Consider the following 22,029-nt stretch of genomic DNA (forward strand, 5'->3'; position numbering starts at 1 on the left):
TATGTTCTTTGGCCGTTCGATATTTTTACTAGTTGCAAAAGCTCCCAAAGCATAATGAAGAACTTTTATCTGGTCCTTCATGTCGGGACCTGTGGGCAGTTCCCTTCAACCTTCTAAGTTAGTAATAACTAATGGCAATATATATTTAGGACAATTATGAGGTAAGATCCTGTGTTATCCCGTGCAAATGTGTCAAGTTTTACGGTCATGTTTTTCATTAATTGGCTGTTTAACCTGCCAAATCTAATCATATTCACTGTCTTATAATTGGTGATAGTATAATCAATGTCACGTGCACTAAATCAATTTTCACGTGATCTCACATTTACACCCTCAGTCCAGCTCACACTCGGGGATATTCTCATTTTATCTTTCCCTCCAAAATTGTAAAAATCATAAACACCACTTGATCCTATGCTTTTCCGCAAAGCCAGTACCAATATATAACTCACACGTGTCAAGATCATAGTACTAAAAACTGATCAGATACATGTGCTGATGCCACTTGTACATGTAGGGATTTGTATCATATAATACAGATGTAGTGAATCATAGTCACCAGCCACCAGGATTAATAAATCCACGCTAAAACCTTGTCTATAATAATTTCTTAAACCCTTGTAGTCTCTCTCTTACAACAATAGAGTGGGTGTGAGTGAGAGAAAGAGAGAGATAGAGAAAAAACAGCGCCTCCTCCAATAAAATCATATTTCTTCCTTGAAATCAAACCCTAATTCATATTCAGAAAATGGATTCCTATAATTCATTGATTCATCAGCAACAGATTGCTGCAATTTTAGGTCCAGATTCAACTCACTTTGAAACCCTAGTTTCGCATCTCATGGCAGCAGGAAATGAACAAAGGTCACAAGCTGAAACTCTATTCAATCTCTGTAAACAAAATCATCCTGATGCCTTTTCACTTAAACTTGCTCATGTTCTTCAAAATTCTTCTCATGTTGAAATCCGAGGTATGTCTGCAATTCTTCTTCGTAAACAGCTTACTCGTGATGATTCTTACTTATGGCCACGTCTATCACAATCAACACAATCAGCCATTAAATCTCAACTTCTAATCTGTGTTCAAATGGAAGAAGCAAAACAAATCTCAAAGAAGTTATGTGATACAGTTTCTGAACTTGCTGCTGGTATTTTGCCTGAAAATAAATGGCCTGAGCTTCTCCCTTTTATGTTTCAGTGTGTTACTTCTAATACTCCACATCTTCAAGAATCTTCTCTATTGATGTTTGCTCAATTGTCACAGTACATCGGGGAAACCCTAATTCCTCATATCGATACTCTTCATAGTGTCTTCTTACAGTGTTTGGCTTCTTCCTCAAATCCTGATGTTCGAATCGCTGCTCTTGGAGCTTCAATTAATTTTGTTCAGTGTCTGACTAGTCTGGCTGATAGGGATAAGTTTCAAGATCTTTTGCCAGTGATGATGAAGACGTTGACCGAGGCGTTGAATTCTGGTCAAGAGGCAACTGCTCAAGAGGCGCTTGAGTTGTTAATTGAGTTGGCTGGAACAGAGCCAAAGTTCCTAAGGCGGCAATTAGTGGATGTTGTGGGATCTATGTTGCAGATTGCTGAGGCAGAATCGCTGGAGGAAGGCACTAGACACCTTGCAATTGAGTTCGTTGTTACTCTTGCTGAAGCAAGGGAAAGGGCTCCAGGGATGATGAGGAAATTGCCACAATTTATTAGTAGATTGTTTGCCATTTTAATGAATTTGTTGCTGGATATCGAGGACGATCCTCTGTGGTATAATGCTGATAATGAAGATGACGAGGATGCTGGAGAGACTAGTAATTATGGCGTTGCACAGGAGTGTCTAGATCGACTTTCGATGGCGTTGGGAGGGAATACAATTGTTCCTGTTGCTTCCGAGCTTTTGCCAGTATTTTTAGCTGCACCAGAGTGGCAAAAACACCATGCAGCCCTTATCGCTCTTGCTCAAATAGCTGAAGGTTGCTCAAAGGTATTAAAACCCCGTTTTCTTTATTTCATTTTTTTTAAATGTTTGTGTTTACCCAGATTGTTGATTTTATTAGTTGGCCTTGATGTCTGTGTTTTAATCCCTTTTGAAAGGTTAGGCTACTTTATTGTTCTTGCGATTGGTCAATAAACATAGTTTAGTGCTGAAGTCTAATGTTGTTTCTTTGATGTAGTGCTCTTTGCTAAGTCTCTGCATTTGTTTGTAGTGCTGAAGTCTAATGTTTTTTGTTTCTCTAAGTTCCACTGTTTCATGTCTTTGTAATTCCTCTGACTTACTATGGTTTAGGTAATGATTAAAACTCTGGAGCAAGTGGTGAACATGATACTGAACTCATTTCAAGATCCCCATCCTCGTGTTAGATGGGCAGCCATCAACGCGATCGGCCAATTGTCTACAGATTTGGGTCCTGATTTACAAGTACAGTACCATCAAAGGGTGCTACCAGCTCTTGCATCAGCTATGGATGATTTTCAGAGTCCTCGAGTACAAGTTAGTGGCCGTTCAACTGCTTTAATTTCTTTTCAGAGTGATATTATCTATTAGATTTCTGTTAGTCATTTTAAGTTGCTGCTTAGCGTACCTGTACCTTATCAATAGGTTACTTTTGCTCAGTCTGTTCTGTACCAACTTGAAGTATTAGCAATATTCTATTCCCTGAAAGTACTTGTTATTTCGTGGTATATAAGAAGCATTATCCCTTCTTGTATTTATTTTTCTTCTGACGTTCTATATTGCTACAGGCCCATGCTGCTTCGGCAGTCCTCAATTTCAGCGAAAATTGCACCTCAGAGATCTTAACACCTTATTTAGATGGGATAGTAAGCAAATTGCTAGTCCTCTTACAGGTATTCTTGAATTTAACTTCTCACTCTACTCCCACCCCTCAAAGAAGATGAGGCTGAGCAATAAATTTGTCTGTGTGTATAATCTAGGGTGGAAAACAAATGGTTCAAGAGGGAGCTTTGACAGCTCTAGCATCAGTAGCTGATTCGTCACAGGTTACATCGTGGAATCTTTCTCCTCTGTGTACCTTATGTTTTTCTGTGACGTTTATTTTAAACATATGCTTGTGCATCTTGTAGGAGCACTTCCAGAAGTATTATGATGTTGTTATGCCTTACCTCAAAGCTATCTTGCTGAATGCGACTGACAAGTCTAACCGCATGCTTCGTGCCAAATCAATGGAATGCATTAGTTTGGTTGGTATGGCTGTTGGCAAGGAGAAGTTCAGAGATGATGCTAAGCAGGTACATCCAAGTTTTTTGTAAATAATATACGAGTAGGTCTACTACTTCTTGTCCAAGTGTTGTTCTTTCTTCAAGTCCTTTCATGTCTTGTGTTATATACATGATAATTTGAGGTGTTCTTCAACTTTAAAGTTGAAACCTTAAGATCCAGTTTTCATGCTTCGAGTTAGCTCAGTGGCACTGCGTATCTGTGGGGATGTCATTCAGACATTGCCATCATTATGTACTTCTCCTTTGGTGTGCGTCATTGCTAAGTCAACTGACATTTATGGCTTTATTTTCTTTAGGTCAAATAGGGATAATTTGAAACTCTTAAGTCTTAACCCTGTCCTATACCAACTCACTATGTAAAACCCCATTCCTTATCTCGGATTTTGTTTTCTATACCCAGCCAAGTCTACTTAATACCCAATCTTTATGACATCTACCAGATTCCATAATAATAAACTAAAAATAACATCAACATTATCATCTTCCTTTTGTTCTCTAAACAGAATGTGGTTCACTTTATTATTATTGAGTGGAAGAGAAAGTAAATTTGTAGTTATTTACCTGATTGTAGTGGGCGAAATTTGTGTACTGCCATTATCTGATTTATTGTTTTTGTAATGAATCTGATCTTTGTTTTAATCTAACAAAAGGTGATGGAAGTTCTTATGACGTTGCAAGGATCACAATTGGATACAGATGATCCCACAACAAGTTACATGCTACAGGTATGATCTTGATGTCTCTGTTGTTTAAATAAGGTGGGGACCTTGTACACTATTTTTAAATTTTTAATAGATTTGGAAATTGAACTCCTTGTGTTTGCTGCAGGCATGGGCAAGGCTCTGCAAGTGCCTTGGACAGGATTTCCTCCCGTACATGAGTGTTGTTATGCCCCCGTTACTTCAGTCCGCTCAGCTTAAGCCTGATTTAACCATTACTTCTGCAGACTCAGATGATGATATAGATCAATCAGATGATGACAGGTTTGCTTTTAGCCATTGGCAGTTCTTTATATTACAACAGCCTTTTTGCTCCCCTTTTTTAAAAAAAAATCACTTGTAAGTAGTGGATATTCTGGCCCTGCACTTTCGTACCACTTATTAAGTTACCCCTAAAGTTATATATATATATATATATATATAGATTATGAAGAGGTCTGGATTTCTTTGTTCTTTGGATTGGCCAATAATACTTTGTCTGATTGTCGTTAACAAAATTGGAAAAGAGCAGTATATTTTTTGTTCATCTAATATGGGCTTAAAGGATTAATTCGTCCTGGGTGTTACATTCAAAGGATTTATTCTTCCTGGGTGTTACACATTTAAGTTAAGTAATACAAACTTGGTAATGTTTTGGCTTGATCGGTCCTGACTATCAATGACGAGCATACATGTTGTCAGCATAACTTCCTTGCTCAATTCAAGTGTATTTTTTCGGCTGTGAGTGAGGAAAATGAGTGATTCTGGCAAGCTTCTCCAGAAACAGCTTTTTTTGCTTACTAGTTTGGCCTTGTACACCATATATATAAGGGATGCATTTCTGCTGCAGTATCGAAACAATTACTCTTGGTGATAAAAGAATCGGAATCAAGACAAGTGTCTTGGAGGAGAAAGCTACTGCATGCAACATGTTATGCTGCTATGTGGATGAATTGAAAGAGGGTTTCTATCCATGGATTGATCAGGTTGGTCTCCATTTACAAATTTTCACTTATCAAGATTTGTAACCAAAGCGACCTAATCAGTTACGGTTCATGAAAATTGCAGGTGGCTCCTATTTTAGTTCCACTTCTGAAGTTCTATTTCCATGAAGAAGTTAGGAGGGCAGCTGTTTCAGGTATTACTTTACTTGCTTGTCTTTCTTATTGTCCTTCATTCATTTATGGATACTTTTCCTAGTGTTTGAGCCATCTAATTTTTTTATTTGTGTTGGAAGTATTACAAATCTTCTTAATCTGAGCATATGTACTCTATTCTTGTAGCTATGCCGGAGCTACTACGTTCTGCTAAATCAGCTGTAGAGAAGGGGCAAGCGCAAGGTCGTAATGAAACCTATGTTAAGCAGTTGTGTGACTATATTGTACCAGCTTTGGTGGAAGCTCTACACAAGGTCATCCTAGCGCTCTGTTTTTGAATATATTGCTTGTCCCTTTTACTCAGTCCTTCCCTTCTTCTCCAGATTTTATCTGTTCATGTAGGGTTATTCAAGTTTATGTAACTTGCTTTGGTTTTGCAGGAGCCGGAGACAGATATCTGTGCATGTATGTTGGACGCGTTGAGTGAATGCGTGCAGGTATGTCATTACAGTTGAGGTTTATTTTCTTCACATTGAAACCCAAATATATGGCATGCAAATGGGATTGATACTCGTGCTTTATGTATTTACTTACATGCTGTTGTTCACTACAACCCTTGTGCATATCCGTCTATCGCGTGTATAAGCGATTAAAGTTACCCAGAAACACATCAACCTGTTCGTTTTTTTATAGGAAAATTGTATAAAATCAAATGGTAGCTGTACAAAAAACCCTAAATAGAACAACACCTTACTATGTACGTACCCATGGCTTCCCAGCTACGAACAACACCATTAAATGACAGACCGTGAAATATACTATCTCCATCCCCCTTCAGTACAAAAGGGAATTGTATCAGCAATCAAATCATTCTTATCTTTTTCCTTATCATTGGATACTTGGTCTATTTGCTCTCCACATCTTTCGTCGTATTGAGATTGACACCATATCCCACACCTTTAATCGTCTCCCCACACCTTTGTTCAGAAAGCATGAATAACTGATCTGTTTTGGTGTCTTATCTCGAAGGTCTGCAAGATTCTAGTGTCTTGCTGCATTTGGTCAGTGTTGATTGATTATTTATCTATAGTTATTTGATGCTGTTTGTTTTCTTCTATGGGTATCAAGTTGTCATGAATTATGGTTATTAAACACAATTATCACACTAGTGACCTACTTGTATTGGCATTATAAACTCTTTTTTTTCATTGTATCATGGTTATTTATATCAAACACAATTATCTTACTACCTACTTGTATTGGCATTATAAACTCTTCTTTTTCATTGTATATCTTTACTGACAAATATTGATTATTTCATTGTGTCTTTCTGGCTTATTCTCATGATCTTTTCCAACCAAATTTCAGATTTCGGGTCCGCTTCTTGATCAGAGCCAAGTTAGAACTGTGGTGGATGTGACAAAGGAAGTGATCACTGCTAGCTCAACTAGAAAACGAGACTTGGCAGAGAGGTCAAAGGCAGAGGATTTTGATGCTGAGGAAGGGGAGTTGCTCAAAGAAGAAAACGAGCAAGAAGAAGAAGTGTTTGATCAAGTTTGTATTTCAGACTCCTGTTATAGTAACTAGCTTGAATAGGTCTGGTGCCTGCTTCTTATCTTACACTGTTATGTCTTTTTTCCAGGTTGGTAATTTGCTGGGCGCTTTGATTAAAACATTCAAGGCCTCTTTCTTGCCGTTCTTTGACGAGCTTTCCTCATACGTAATAGCTATGTTGGTAGGTTATTTATTAAAAGACCTCAATCATATCGGTATCGTATTCTCTGTATTATTTCAAACATAGAATCAGTCAGATTTTGACCAGGTTGATGTCTGGTCAAATTTTACTTCAACCTATCTGAGGGCAAATCATTTTATATATATATTTTTTTCTTCTTCTTATCCTTCTGATATACAGGGCAAGGATAAAACACCTGATGAGAGAAGGATAGCTATTTGCATTTTTGATGATGTAGCTGAACAATGCCGAGAAGCAGCTCTCAAGTATGCATTCCCTTATTTTTATTTTGACGTGGAGATTACATTTTCTTTCATTTTATTTATACTACACTTCCTTGAAACAGATATTATGATACTTATCTTCCTTTCCTATTGGAAGCTTGCAACGATGAAGATTCAGATGTTCGTCAGGTTTGTTTGTTACTACTTACTAGATACAGTTTTGGTTGTTCGCTTCTTAATTCTCTCGTGGTTCCCAGTTAATAGGAAATTTTATTCAGGCTGCTGTTTATGGAGTTGGAGTTTGTGCAGAGTTTGGTGGATCTGGGTTTAAGCCTCTAGTGGGAGGTAGTTTTCTCCTTCACACTTATAAATTCGAAAGCTATAATATGTGGTTTCTCTGTATGTATACTGATTTGTACTGTCTTTCCAGAGGCCCTTTCCAGGCTAAATGTTGTAATAAGGCATCCTAATGCACTATCTTCGGAGAATGTAATGGCGTATGACAATGCTGTTTCAGCTCTCGGGAAAATATGCCGGTACCATCGTGATAGTATTGATGCAGCACAGGTACTATTGTATTGCGCAATTCTTTGAATTCGTATGCAACCCGGTCTTCTTTTGTTCTCCACTCTAAATTATTATGTATTTTTTAATTATCATTTCTCTATTGGTGGGGGCATGTTTCTAATCGTACTTATATGACTTATCTGTCTACGTGTATTTGTTATCTTGCTCTTGTTTTGTTGGTTTTGTATGCTTTACTAACCACAAAATCCTAAAATTGATTAGTCCTTCAAATATTTGTAATTATGTTTTCATGTTTTTTGTCAATATTGATCGAAACTGTTACTGGTGTTAAGATATTGACGTGATAAAAAATCTCAGCTCCTTTGATCCGTGTTTAGGTAATGGACAGATGACTTCAGAATTGAACAATAACTCTCGATAATTGATAAAGAGCTCTTCTCTTATTACCATGTCTCCCATAGTATCTTATACACTAATGTCACGTTTGTTTAAGCTTTTCGCAGTAGACAACCTTGGTGATACCTGTTCTCTTCCTCCCATTGACTGAAGTCTTGGTGCATTGTTTTGCAGGTAGTTCCTGCTTGGTTAAGTTGCTTACCCATCAAAGGTGATCTAATTGAGGCCAAACTTGTACATGATCAGCTTTGTTCGATGGTTGAGGGGTGAGGACTTGGTCTTTTAAATTTGTAACGTGTAATTTATGAGTTTTCTGGATTTAACTTAAGCACTTATTGATCGTGGTGCCTTTTGTTCTACTTTCCCTTACAGTTGATTCATCTTCCACATTTTCATTTATTTACAGGTCAGATGGTGAGCTTCTAGGCCAGAATAATCAATATCTTCCTAAAATTGTTGCTGTCTTTGCCGAGGTATATATTTTTTGTGTGGGTTTCATCGTTACCTTTTTGCTTGCCTTAACTTGCTCATGGGCGACACTGTAATCATAGTTGGTAACTATCTCCTTCGTCAGTTCTTAGGCTGGTTTCATGTGCAAATTTCTCTGCCATCATACACTTTTTTTTTTGGAATCCTTGCAGGTTTTATGTGCTGGTAAGGATTTGGCGACAGATCAAACTTCCAGCCGGATGATTAATCTGTTAAGGCAACTTCAGCAGACATTACCACCTGCCCTTCTGGCACAAACCTGGTCCTCCTTGCAGCCTCAGCAACAGCTTGCTTTGCAATCAATAATGTCACCTTAGTTTCTTGCTGGCATTGGTTGCCGAGAGCTGTTGATTCTGGTCTGTTGTTTGCTTATTAATGGGAGTTCCCTATTTATCACCCATTCTTTTTGAATAATGCATTTCCCATATTTTGTGGCTAATGCAATGGTATTTGGTTGAGGTTCATGAGTTTTAGCGGTTGAAAGGTTATTGTTGTGTAATTGTGTATATTTGAGCGGTATTGGGATTTTGGTGTGATTATGTGCCTGAGAGAAGAGTGAAAGGACAACCAGAAAAAGATAGAATAATAAAGAATATAGTAAACAGAGTAATCATAAAATGAAAGAAGAAAGGAGTTCAGGTTGTTGGAGGTTTATATTTGTTTTTAGGGGTTGATAAATTTTGTTGAGGCAATTATTGCAGCAGTTTTGGTGTTTGTTTTCCTCATTTGAATTTAATAAACTGTGAGAAGTGAGAACAGTATAGTATTTGGTATTACAAATATTCTGATAGTCCAAATTTCTTTTGTGTCATCTGTAGTTTTGTTTTTTTTGTTTTTTCCTTTGCTCTGCACCTTTTCTTTTTTTCGGTAGTACGAAGTGCTCTGGATCTAATAGATAATTTAAGACCCTTCCATGGAGTGGGTGAGGGTTGAACTGGAGACTGCTTTGGACGATAAGATTTCATTGCACTGTTGAGTGGTCTCACTATATGTATTCTAGATCTTTCTCATATTGTCTTTCCCCAGGGTTAAATAGGTGGCAGTGGCTTCATCTCTCTTAAGGCTGCGTTTGGCATGGAAGTAGTTTGAATTCTAGGGAGTTTCAACTATTTAGAATTCAAACTACCTGGAAATTGAATTTGGTAATTAGCCAATCACCTTTTTCAAATGTTTATTTTTTCAAAATATTTATTTATAATATATTATTTGCTGGTATATTTATTCCTGAATCACTGAATTTCTTCAAAAGATTATATTTAATTATATTTACTAACTTTTAATTTAATTATCATTAATAATGTATATTTTCATAAATAACTAGATAAAAAACTAGTAAATTAATAAATATGATATTAGTAATTAAAAAAATATAACATTTTTTTTTCAGAATGATTTTAAAAAAATTAATTCCTATAATTAGGAAAAATTACAATTAGAGATAAATATAATATTAATTAAATATGACATAAATATAATATAATATTAACTAAATATATTAGCATATTAATATAATACAATAAATATATATTAAAAGATTAGTTAAAAATATTAATATATGATAATATTAATGTAATTATTTAATATTAATTAATTAAATATTATATAATTTATTTTAAAAATAAGATTAATAATATAATATAATATTTTTGTTACTCCTTCCTTTCCGATTTACTTGACGTTGTAGAGTTTTTCACGGAGATTAAGAACCATAGAGAATAAAATCTTCTAATTCTACCCATATTAATTCTTCTTAAAATTTTAAATGACTTTTTTAGTTTCTAGATTTTATAGAAAGTTATCAATTCCCTAGTAATTTATTTGGGATATACTACCAAACTAGAGTAGATTTAAAATTAGAGTTTTGATTACAATAAAAATTAATGATACTGTATGATTCCAGAGCAAGGGCAAATCAGTGAGAATATGAGAAAATACTAACACTATCATCTATTTTGGAACATAAAAAAAACCCTAAAACATCAAGTAAAATGGAACGGAGGGAGTATAATATAAATGTGATTTTTGAAGTGAAAAAGTTAATTAAATTATTATTTTAAGTAAATAATATTAATAATAGTCAGTTTTGACATTGTTTAAATAAAATTACTATTTTTTTATGAAAAAAATAATTTATCAACAATAATAATTAATTATTTACGTAAATATAATTTTAGTAAATAATTTTATATTTAATTGAAAGTTTATTTAAGTTATTAATTCAAATAAATATAATATTAAATAATAGTCCGTTTTTTAATATATTAAAATATTAAATAAAAATATTAATATATGATAATATTAATGATTATTTTATTATAATATAAATGTAAGTTTTGAAATGATATTAAATTATTATTTTAAGTAAATATAATATTAATAATAGTCAGTCTTGACATTGTTCAAATAAAACTACTATTTTTTAATGAAAAAATAATTTGTCAACAATAATAATTAATTATTTACGTAAATATAATTTTAATAAATAATTTTATATGTAATTGAAAATTTATTTAAGTTATTAGTTTAAATAAATATAATATTAAATAATAGTCAGTTTTGGTAATTTAAATAAAATTATTATTTTAAATTCTAAATTTAATAATTTATCAACATTAGTAATGTATTAAAATAATAAGAAAATATTTTTTTTCCATTTTTTAATATGCTGAAAAAAACAAAATATTATTAAAGTATTAAATATTCTTAATTGAAAAATATTATAAAATTTTAAAATAAAATATAATTATATTTTAATTATCATAGTAAATTTATAAATATAAGAAATTAATTATTGTTTAAAGAGAAAAAGAAAGTAAAATGTCAAAATGGTCAACAGGAGAAGTTGGAAGGATGGAGTTCCAAATTTCATGGGAAAGGTGTCATTTGATTTTCCACTGAATGAAGTAGTTTCAACTCCCTGGAGTTCCAATTCCACCTATGCCAAACACCCTTGGAATTCAACTCCATCCTTGACTCCTCCTGTTGACTGAACTCCACCCTCAACCACCTCCGTGCCAAACGCACCCAGGGAGGTGTCATATCTCTTATTTATTGGTATACGCCGTGAAATTTAAACCACTGATTTGAAAAACATGAGATCTATTGATACATTTTGTGAAATAATTCCATCATTACCTTTATCACCGGTGGTGAAGTTGATCATTGAGGCTTTATCACCGGTGGTGAAGTTGATCATTGAGGCCGTAAGCCTGGCTTAATATACGAGTAAAGAGCTTCGGGGCGTTTTTTTTTCTTTCCAAATTTCCTTTAAGAGTCGCTCTAGGCCTAGCTCGAGTTTTTTTCAAATTCCATTTAAGAGTTACTCTAGGCCAGGTCGAGAATAGGTATGGCGGGCTGATCATGTTTCTAGGCATAGCGGCGACTGTGAAATTCTCAATCAGGCAGGCGTGCCGGAGGGGATGCAGATTTCCATGCAACGAGATGTTAAGGCTTGAATTGCTGAGCGTGAGTGTTTTCTACTCTTACATTCTCCACTTTGAGAATGTCAAATTAATCAAAAGGAAGTGCTCATTGAATGGCCATTGAATGGAATCAGCTAAGCCGAAAAACGTGGTGGCGCAAGAAGCTAAAGAAAAAGGGCGGCCCAGCGAAATTGTTTTATTGTATAAATCAGGTTATTTACATACCTTGTTATTTACAAATCACTTGCGAACAAACCCATGCATAATAAAAATCTCACAGACAAAAGCAAAATGAACACAGATGGAACAAGATTCATACAGCTTGCTCCATTTCAATCGGCAAGTAGCTTCAAACCCCTCTTCACAGACTTAATACCCTGATCATTTACTAGTATATTGTCTCCTGCTCCGATTCTATAATGCTTACCATTTACCGACCACAGAAAAAATAACATATACTTAAACCTGATTCTCGTATCCACGTAAACTCGAAACGTGGTTGTACTCCCATTTAAAACCTCAAATCTAGCAATGTCCCATGGAACCCCATAACTTGAGATTGACACAACATGATGGGCTTTCCTGTAATGCCCTTGATGAAACCCAGGTAATGAAATGTTTCCAATTGGTGAATAAGTTGAGATATTAGCATGGTAATAATAAAGAGTAACGTTAACGGCATCATAAAAAACACCCTCGTTTAGATTTTCGTTCTTCAATCTAAGATCGAAAGTTATGGTTGGGTCGATGAAATTGGAGGTTCCATATGAAGTTTTGTTGAGAGCTGGAACTTCAAACGTCTCTATTGAAATCGAAGGGAGAAAAGTACGAAACCAAAGCCAAGTGAGGAATAAAAGAAAACCTAAGCTGAACAGGAATAAGAAGATATTTAAGCAGAAGCAGCCGCAACATTCAAAGATATCCCACAGTCCCAAAAAGACACCCGATAGTCTAGTAAAAAAAATCCGACCATCTCCCCATCGTTATTTCTGGCTAGCTAATGAGAATGGTGATCAAGAACGAACTTCTTATTAAGATGAAGAATTTACATAACTAAGACATAGATGTATATATAATAAACAAAATTGTCTTGGCTGTTTCTTTTTGATTCTTTCCTTTTGCCTCTTGGGAAGTCAATGCAAGCATAGCGTGGGGGGCACCATAGAGTTGGCCATGTCAATGGAAAAAACAGACTTCTCATAATCCTAAAAGCACACTACCTAAAGTACTATTACTTTCCTGTTTTTACCTTTTCCACTTCTATGGGTGATTTTTGTGGCATTTTGATATCTTTGTTGGTTGGGTGAATTTTGATGGTTTTATTTGTAGATGTGGAGAGATCTTATACAAAAAGCAAAAGATGGTGGATTATATAGATGTTATAATACAGATTTATGTTTGTACCCTTGTACTGTGTACTGATTAATGTCTTTGTGGCCTGTGTGGTTTATTATTTTTTTTTGAAGGAGATAAGATTTGGTTAGGTTCATAATAACAGCAAAATGCAGGACTTCTTTTTGTTGTTTCAATTTTTGTTTAAGTGCATGGATTCGTTTCTTAGATTAGCATACTGAGGATTCCTGCTTGGTAAAGCATGTTATATGGATCAGCTTTAGAACTTCAAGTTGCTAAAATAGACAAATGGTTAGAATAGTTTTTCATCTACCGAAACTTTGCAGGTTTAATAAGACAACCTCAATATGGGAAGAAGAGCTCCATAGGGTCATCAGGATATCTGATGGAGCAATTGCTGACTACGTCTTTATGAAACTACCAACAGGTATATTGACAATATCTAAGTCTAAGACGTCTTAAAAAGATAATATTATTACCTTTTTTTAGGGAAAAGCAAGATTAGATGGATTTGTGTAAAGGAGAAGCAAGATTAGATTCTTTTGTTCTACTTGACCTTTTTTGTTTGAACCATTTTTTCGGACCATGATTTTTTTGTGGGGACCACGATTCTACTTTAGGCAAGATATTATAAGTAATCCTAAGTCATCTCCTATCTAAATGTTTTTCTTAATACCAAATTTACCCTCCTTAATTAAATGTATTAGTTTAATGATTAATTAGTTATTAGTTAATGATTAGTATGATTAGTAATGATTAGTTATCATTAAGAAGTTCTATTACAAAAAATTGAAAATTTTCTTTACGAGAAATTTTAATTTTTTTTGCCATTAAGATTAAGTTCGGTTACCCAAATTTTATGACCAAAAACGAATTTAATGATTAGTGATTAGTAATGATTAGTAATGATTAGTTACCAGTAAGAAGTTCAGTTACAAAAAATTGAATTTTTTCCTTGCGATCAAACCGAACTCTATATTTGGTGTGACCATTAAATAGTTCAGTTATAAAAAAATTTAAAGCTTTTTACAATTAAATCGAACTTAAAGTTCGGTTAAGAAACATTTTTTGCGACGTAACCAAACTAAAGTTCGGTTAGGAAATATTTTTTGCAACTAATCGAACTATTAGGGTTCGGTTGGGAAATGTTTTTAGCTTAGTTCGGTTGGGAAATGTTTTTGCAACTAATCGAACTATTAGGGTTCGGTTGGGAAATGTTTTTTTGCTACTAACCGAACTATTAGGGTTCGGTTGGGAAATATTTTTTGCGACATAACCGAACTCAGGTTCGGTTGGGATTTTTTTTTTGCGAAATAGCCAAACTGTTCTTCATGTTCATCATTTCCATTAGGTGCGGTTAGTTCGATAAAGTTTTTCACATAATTCCTAGCCGAACTTCTCTCTGCAACTTCCATTTTCAACTCATTTTGATGGTTAATACTCATTTTCAATCGAACGAGGAACGTCAAGCAAAGAGAGAAGAAGAAGAGGATAATTTTTTTTTTCAAAATTAAAAAATTTCGATTCCCCCTATTTTTGTTTTTGATTTTGATTTTGATTTTGGTTAATAGATTCATTTAGATTAGATATATATGATTAGATTTATATAGTTATTAGGTTAGTTTTAATTTAAATTAAAGTAAAGGGTAAATGTGTACTTACCTAACTTTAGGACACTCCTTATAAGTATAGGAAGGTTGGCCAAATAAGACCATGGTCCCCCAAAAAAACCATGGTCCCTAAAAAATGTATTTTTTTTTCCCCCCTTCTTCTACCCTATTAGTATGTTTTTACTTCAGTTCTTTCTTCTATACATATGTTGCCATTATGCTAAGGCTATTATAGTTTTCGAGCCCAGTAATATATGCCTGATATTCAGATCAGGCCTCGTCTCAAACAAAGTTCCACGGGTTTTCCCTCAGTGGCGAAGGCAATGATCGAATAGGCAATCTCAACTTATCATATTGGTTGGGAGAAATCGCATCATTCTAGGCCAGCTCGAGAATGGCATAGATGTTAGTAAGGTTACCCCAAGGTTTACTTTGCTGGGGCGTTGCGCCGTTGCCGCATTGGTGTTTTGTCTACTTATACTTTTGCCACCTGAGGATTTGTATTTCCAGGCAAAACGTGTGCGTACGTATACAAATCCTATTCATTCAGTAACCTCAATTGATTCAATGACCATAAAACGAAATTAGCTAAGCCAAAAAAGAAAAGAGAAAAAAAAAAGGCTGCACAACGAAGCTGCTTTATGCGTGCCTTGTCAATCACTTACTGAACAAACCCGGCTTTACATGATTAAAGAAGCAAAATAAAATCGCAGGCACTTAAGCAAATAGTCTCAAGCCCTTGTTCACAGACTTAATACCTTGATCATTGAGCTAAGCCTTCTTGTTTAGAAATACATCTTATTATCAATATTATTATCAAGTTTGTTTATCAATCATTTTACTTTAGAATCTAGATCCTAGAATCAGATTTTATCTAAGTTCCTGACGGAACTCAACTATCTTCACAATCCTAGCAACTAGTTTGCTTTCATCCATATCTGTACTACACTAGTTGGTATCAGATACAGAGTTTTTAGATTCTTATCTAGAAACAGATCCTTACCCAGCTTCCGCAAACTCAAAACCCTATCTTTATTTATCAAAAAAAAAATAAAAAAAAATCCTAGTTTTCTTATTCTCGTTTTTGATCTTGAGATAGTTTTATGCAATGGAACGAAAGGTAAATATGGAAGAGCTTTTGAAGTATAAACAAGAATTATCAACTCTTATTCGAGAACAAACCGATAAAATGTTAAAGCTTTGGAAAAAATTTGATCCTGATGAAAGAGATAAAAGAAACATCACAAAACTTTTGCATGCCATAGAAGAAAATAAATAAATACTGAAGGAGCTTGACGAATTTCTGATTGCTGAAGCTGAACGTAAAAAACGTGAAAAGTTTGCGTTGGCTGAAGCTAAACGTGAAAAGTCTAGGATTGCTTTGGCTAAAGCTAAACGTGAATATGACTTTGCTATGACCAAACTTTCCGGTAAAACAGTTCAAGCGAAGTCTTCGTCTTCTAATGATACTGTAGATGTTTCAGCTAAGTTTGGTTAACAAAGAAGAGATGAACGTAGCTGTTTCAGAAGAGATAACAACTACTTCTCAATTGGCTGAAAAAAACGTTGTTACTAGAGAAAAAGAAGAAAACCAGCTGAAGGAAGTTTTACATGATTCAATGGATTCATCGTCAACTCAAGAGGAATCATCGTCTTCTACTGATACTGTTGTTGTTTCGACTACATCTGTTCGTGAAGAAAAGAGCGTTGTTTTTAAAGAAGAAGATGAATAAAATCAAGTTAATGAAGTTTCGTTTTTAGCTCACGAGGATTCACCGTCATCTGAAGACAATGAAATTGTTTCAATTACTTCTATTGGGATGGAATGTGTTGAAATTACTTCTCAGAAGAACGAAGGAGATCAAGTTGAAGAGGTTACTGATGATACGTTAGAGCCTAACGGCAAGCTTTCGGATCTTAGTTTAATAACTTCTGATGTTGTTATGCCTGTTTTCTCTTTTGTTGATAATACTCAAGATTCTGATCAAGTGGATACACGAATGGTATTGCATACAAACCCTAACAAGGTTCAACTAATGGAATTAACCCAACATAATTCTTTTGTTTCATCTGATATATCTGTCCATGTGAGTGAACAACTATCTCCGAGATGTATTTATATGGAAGATTACATCGGTAAACAAGTTTTAGCTGAAAGGTTTTGGTCGAATTTGAAAAGCTTGATGTGCATAGTATATTCCGATGATAAAATCTGCATTAAAGAGATGTTTGTGCAATGGTCTACACCAAAAGGTATTGGGTGGAGAACTTTGTCTCTTTCACCTGCAGTTGAAGATCTAGGATTCAAAGGTTCGTTATTTCTTAGTTTGCCTGACATTCTTCCTATTAGGTATCATGTTAGTGATGCTATTGCATGTGTGTATGATGGTCCTTTACACCTATGTTTAGGAGACCCACCATATTTTCTTATGTCAGTAATATTTATGTCCTATCATGAGATTTATGGAGCTGAACTTGTGAACATCGCTGAATGGATGGGTAAACATCTGGAAATTAAGTTTGAGCACGCATCAGTTGAGAGTAATGTGCCGGCTGTTGATATTGAGAAATTTGGTTATACTTCAACAGAAGTTACATTTTATGTGGACAAGAAATGCCATGTTGCTTACGTGAAGGACCTCACTGCACTACAATTTCAATTTTTTTTGGAATTCAAACTATCTGTCAACGGTTTTGTACAGGCTATCCTATATTCCACCTGGTTAGATAATTTTTCCAAAGAGAGGTCATGTACTGGTGGTCTTATGTTTACGAAGTATAAAGGAAATCAGATTGCTCTTCCATGGTGGACTGATGATACCAAGTACTTCCGTGAACTGTCAAATGTTTTTCTTACTACGGTATACTATGATGGTTTTATGAATTTACTTCTTATTCAAACAGACCCATGTACTGTGGGGAATCATTAATGTGTTCGAACTGGTGGTAGCATGAAGAAATACTTCCCAATATTTTTCAAGATCTTCGAATTCTTTTCGTCAATCCTTGTGTATACAGCGAAAATTCTACTCTTCTTCGTGATTGCAATATGATACATTTTCCTGGAAATGTCGAGAAGGATATCATACTTTGTCACGATGAAATTTTGCAGTTACACGAATGAGCCGGTGGAAGACGACGAGGTTGGTCGTGGAAATCTGATGGTAAACATGCATTCAGTACTCTTTTCTACACTTTGGACAAGCAATAACAAATATATTTTTCTTTCTTAGATTGAAAAATTTGATGTGCTCGAGACATGGAACTGCAGAACATCTTGTTTTCAGCACGTTATTTGGGATCCTGGAGGAAATTCTTCATTTATTATGTTCGTTAATGGTGTTGATGATGAAGAGCTACCTATTTTTGATCTTAGAGAGTTCGAGAAGATCTTAATATTTGCCACACCTAGTGTCGATGACGATGATCATGAATGGAGTTGTAGATCTATTTATAGTAAGCATCACTTGCAGCACGAACAAGGAGTGGCGATAAGAGAATCTGTATCAGGTGGTTTATGTTTTACACTACAAAACAGAAGGCCTCTTGGGACGGCCAAAAAACGTCCCAAGAGGACAAAAAACCGTCCCAAAAGATATTAGGGACGGTTTATGTACCGTCCCCTGTTCCACCGTCACTAATACTATTTGGCCATGTTTTCTTTTTGGGACGGCCATATTTTAGCCTTGATTTAAATATTTTATGACTATTAGGGACGGACAGGCCATCACCGTCCCAAATATCCTTCTTTAGGGACGGTTTTTTCAAAACTGGCCGTCCCTAGAAGCCTTCTTTTTTGTAGTGTTAGCTATATTGCTAAGTTTGGCAAACATACTAGTCACGCTCGGACTAGAGGTGATGTTCCACATAACATTCTGGAAGACGATAAACAACAGGACGACGATAAACAACAGGAACTGTTACCACTTTTTACAATCCAATGAGACAAAGAAATTGTTAAGTTATTGATTGTAAATAACTCTCTTGTGAAGTTTCCAGCGACAAGAATCATAAGAAGGACAGACGCACATTTAAACCCTGGCATTGCATTTGAAATCCGACCACCTGCGAGTACTGAACTAGATCTATTGGCAGCATGTGAGAAAATTAATTTTGTCGTAAGGCTTTGTGGATATCATAATATTTGTGGAGTGTTCAGTCCAATTATAGAGCTGTTTGACTGGGTAGACAAGTTTTTCATGGTTGCTGAAGTAGTTGTGAAGCACAAATTATTTCACTCCTTTTTGATAGAAAAGCATAATGATGAAATTCCAACGCTCGATGTATGGGACAATGGAAAGCCTTTCGAACAAGCTGCATGGATTGAAGTACCAATAGTGGTGTGGTTATTTCGATATCATAATGATTGGGATGCTAAGTTTCATTTCCTGATTATTCCTTACAATAAAGCATACCATATTCAAAATTTTCACGAGCTACTGGGTGTTTGGGGACATATTATTCCACGAAACTTTCTGTCCCTTACATATGATTGGAATTTTGTAGTTTTCCTCTCAGAATTTGGGACATTTGGTAGTGCCGGTCTTGCCAGTCACATGAACATCTACAAAGTTGCATTCACAGGATCGAATACCATTGGGATGATTATATTCAAATTGTCAGCACAAGAGTTTGTTGCATATGCAAAAGAGGTAGCTTGTGGTGCAGGCAATAAAATAGTTCTACCAGAATTTAATGTTCCCGGCAACATTGGCAGTTACTATGAGAGAGACAAAGAAATCTCAAATACAACAGAAATTGCAATACACACGGTACGTGGATTTTGCATTATTATTCTAGTAGAAGAGCTTTGTGTTGGTTCTTATTTGTTACCAGAGGCGAAGACCTTCTGCACTCGACAACAGCTGGGACTATGAGCTCTATGTGAACCATTTGTAAGTGGCAGAAGAGGCAGTAGTGACGAAGTGTAATTTAGCTTTGAGGTGTCAATTACATTGGTACGAGGTACAGTAACGTTAAGAAAAATGAAATATGGAGAAACTATGGAAGATTACCAAGTAAGCAATAATGAGCTAGATAGTTTTATCGTCAAATATTTGTTTTGGATCAACCGAACAGTAGGAGGAAAAAGGACCTTAGTAGTAACTCCTAACGTGGTTGGCTTGAATTCCGTATTCTTTTCACCGCTTACTACTGCATCGTTAGTTGCGATTTTACTAGATCACACAATTGATGCTAGGCGTTATGTTGAAAACAGAAGACTTGGTTAGAGCTTTTCAAAAAAGGGCTTTCAAAGGTATAGCTCAAGGTATACTTGCTATACTCATGGTAGTCGCTATTTGCATGGTTTTCTTTACCAACACTGGTGACGTGGCTTTTGTCTTTGATCGTGGAAAATTTAAGCACAACTCTTATGATGCTTTGAGACACATTTCTTGGCTACTTCAGTTTATAATCTCTAGAGCTATGAATTTTGTGTTTGATCGTGGTAAGACGGTAAACGTGATCTCTACATTTTTCATGGAGGAAAAGAACTTGTATTCTGTGATTACTACTCGAAGTCTGGAGCAATATATGGAAGGAATGAATTTTTTCTTATTAGCTAACTCGAGGGCGAGTTTCTTTCAAGAAGGGGGGACTGATGTAGGATATCTTCCGTTATCGTATCAACTGTTCCGGTTGATCCCTTTTGTCTGTGTCATCTATGACAGTTGATCCCCAAGCGTCTGTTTTAGTTTACTTGCTTTGCAAGTCCTTTACTTTCCTAGTTTAGGTTACATTCCTTTTTCTTTTCTTTTTAGTCGATCATGCTAGTCTATATAAAGGCTAAGCCTTCTTGTTTAGAAATACATCTTATTTTCAATATTATTATCAAGTTTGTTTATCAATATTTTTACTTTAGAATCTAGATCCTAGAATCAGATTTTATCTAAGTTCCTGACGGAACTTCAGCTATCTTCACAACACTAGCAACTAGTTTGCTTCCATCCATATCTGTACTACACTACTTGATAAAATACAGGTATTGAAATATTCTCAATTGGTGAATAAGTTGAGATACTAGCATGGTAGTAGTAGTAAAGATTAACCTTAACGTCATCATAGAAAATACCCTCATTTAAATTTTCGTTCTTTAATCTGAGATCGAAATTTATGGTTGGATCGATGATATTGTTGGAGGTTCCATATTAATTTCTGTTGAGAAACTCAAACAACTCAAATTAGGGAACTACATGATTTGGGAAACACCCCAAGAAAAGAAACCGACCCTTTTAAGCACTTTTTTTTTTTTTTTTGAGAAAAGGCAGATTTTATTAAGAATCAAAGGCTGAAGTACAAGACCAAACAAGGCCCATTATAGAAAAGAAAGAACAAAAAGCTAAAAAAGGCTAAACAAGGAAAAGAAACTTAAGCAAATCTATTAGGGTTGATCAGCGAATTCCATATGAGTAAGAGAAGTAGGTCTAGCATTGTATCTCTGAACTTGACTTTTAGGAAGAAGCACACCCTTCTTTGCAAAATGGTCAGCTGAAAAATTCACCTCTTTATAAACATGTCTCTAGCAAATGGAATAAATCCCATTTACCACTCTCTGCCATCTAGCTACCAAAAACCAAGGTACTTTATTGTTCATCAAAGCAACAACACAAGCTTTGGAATCTGACTGCAGAATTACCTTGTATTTCTGATTATTCAAAGCCCATTCCAGAGCACAAATGCTTGCAATAATTCAGCAATATAATTTGAAAGAATACCCAAACCACCTGATTCAGCATATATGAAAGCACCTGTATGAATTCTGACAATAAAACCATATCCAGCCTGACATGGATTTTCCCTTGAAGCACCATCACAACATAAAAGAGTTTCATCCAAATTAGGGAGATGGAAAAAGATTTCAATAATTCTTATGGTCTTTAGATTAAAGTAATGAATCTGAAAGAAATTCAAGATTTGAATTTCAATATCAGTTCCCCACATCATACCTTTCATTCTTCTTTTACAGTCCCGAGCAGTTCTCATGATTTTGTGTTTTATCCTTGTAAGATTTGGTTTTGCATTCTCAAAACAGATGTTGTTCCTTAAGAACCACAATTCAACTATATGAGTATAACAGCAAATGGCTCATAATTATTTTATCATAGGACTAGAAGTTTTGCCGCTCTTTAAGACATCTTCAAAAGAAAGTGGATTGAGATAATGAAAAATACCTCCCAGCCAGCTCCAAAGCAACTTGCTGAAATTGCAATTCCATAAGATATGGTTCAGAGAATCACTA

General features: G+C 35.0%; 1 protein-coding gene across 2 annotated transcripts; it reads left to right on the top strand.

The window, feature by feature from the left end:
* The first annotated feature begins 628 nt into the window (after nt 1-628).
* LOC113307752 (importin-5-like) lies at nt 629-9,215 on the top strand. Of its 2 annotated transcripts, none has more exons than XM_026556202.1 (20): nt 629-1,981; nt 2,285-2,488; nt 2,740-2,844; nt 2,932-2,997; nt 3,082-3,246; nt 3,888-3,962; nt 4,066-4,220; nt 4,786-4,921; nt 5,004-5,073; nt 5,219-5,346; nt 5,473-5,529; nt 6,401-6,586; nt 6,675-6,767; nt 6,948-7,033; nt 7,114-7,180; nt 7,249-7,336; nt 7,422-7,558; nt 8,090-8,181; nt 8,322-8,388; nt 8,557-9,215. In XM_026556202.1, the coding sequence occupies exons 1-20, from the start codon at nt 749-751 to the stop codon at nt 8,719-8,721; spliced, it is 3,375 nt and encodes a 1,124-aa protein (XP_026411987.1). In that variant the 5' UTR covers nt 629-748; the 3' UTR covers nt 8,722-9,215. The 2 variants fall into 2 exon arrangements, with proteins under 2 accessions (XP_026411987.1, XP_026411988.1); XM_026556203.1 differs by having other exon boundaries at nt 749-1,981; nt 7,270-7,336.
* Nucleotides 9,216-22,029: the final 12,814 nt, after the last annotated feature.

The sequence above is a fragment of the Papaver somniferum genome, chromosome 9, assembly GCF_003573695.1.
Source record: "Papaver somniferum cultivar HN1 chromosome 9, ASM357369v1, whole genome shotgun sequence".
NCBI classification, from domain to species: domain Eukaryota; kingdom Viridiplantae; phylum Streptophyta; class Magnoliopsida; order Ranunculales; family Papaveraceae; genus Papaver; species Papaver somniferum.

Excerpts from the sequence above, each read along its gene's own strand:
- LOC113307752 (XM_026556202.1), top strand. The coding sequence starts at position 749 with ATGGATTCCTATAATTCATTGATTCATCAGCAACAGATTGCTGCAATT. Across the intron at positions 5,530-6,400 it reads CGTTGAGTGAATGCGTGCAG|ATTTCGGGTCCGCTTCTTGA; the intron begins GTATGTCATTAC and ends ACCAAATTTCAG. Across the intron at positions 8,182-8,321 it reads CTTTGTTCGATGGTTGAGGG|GTCAGATGGTGAGCTTCTAG; the intron begins GTGAGGACTTGG and ends ATTTATTTACAG.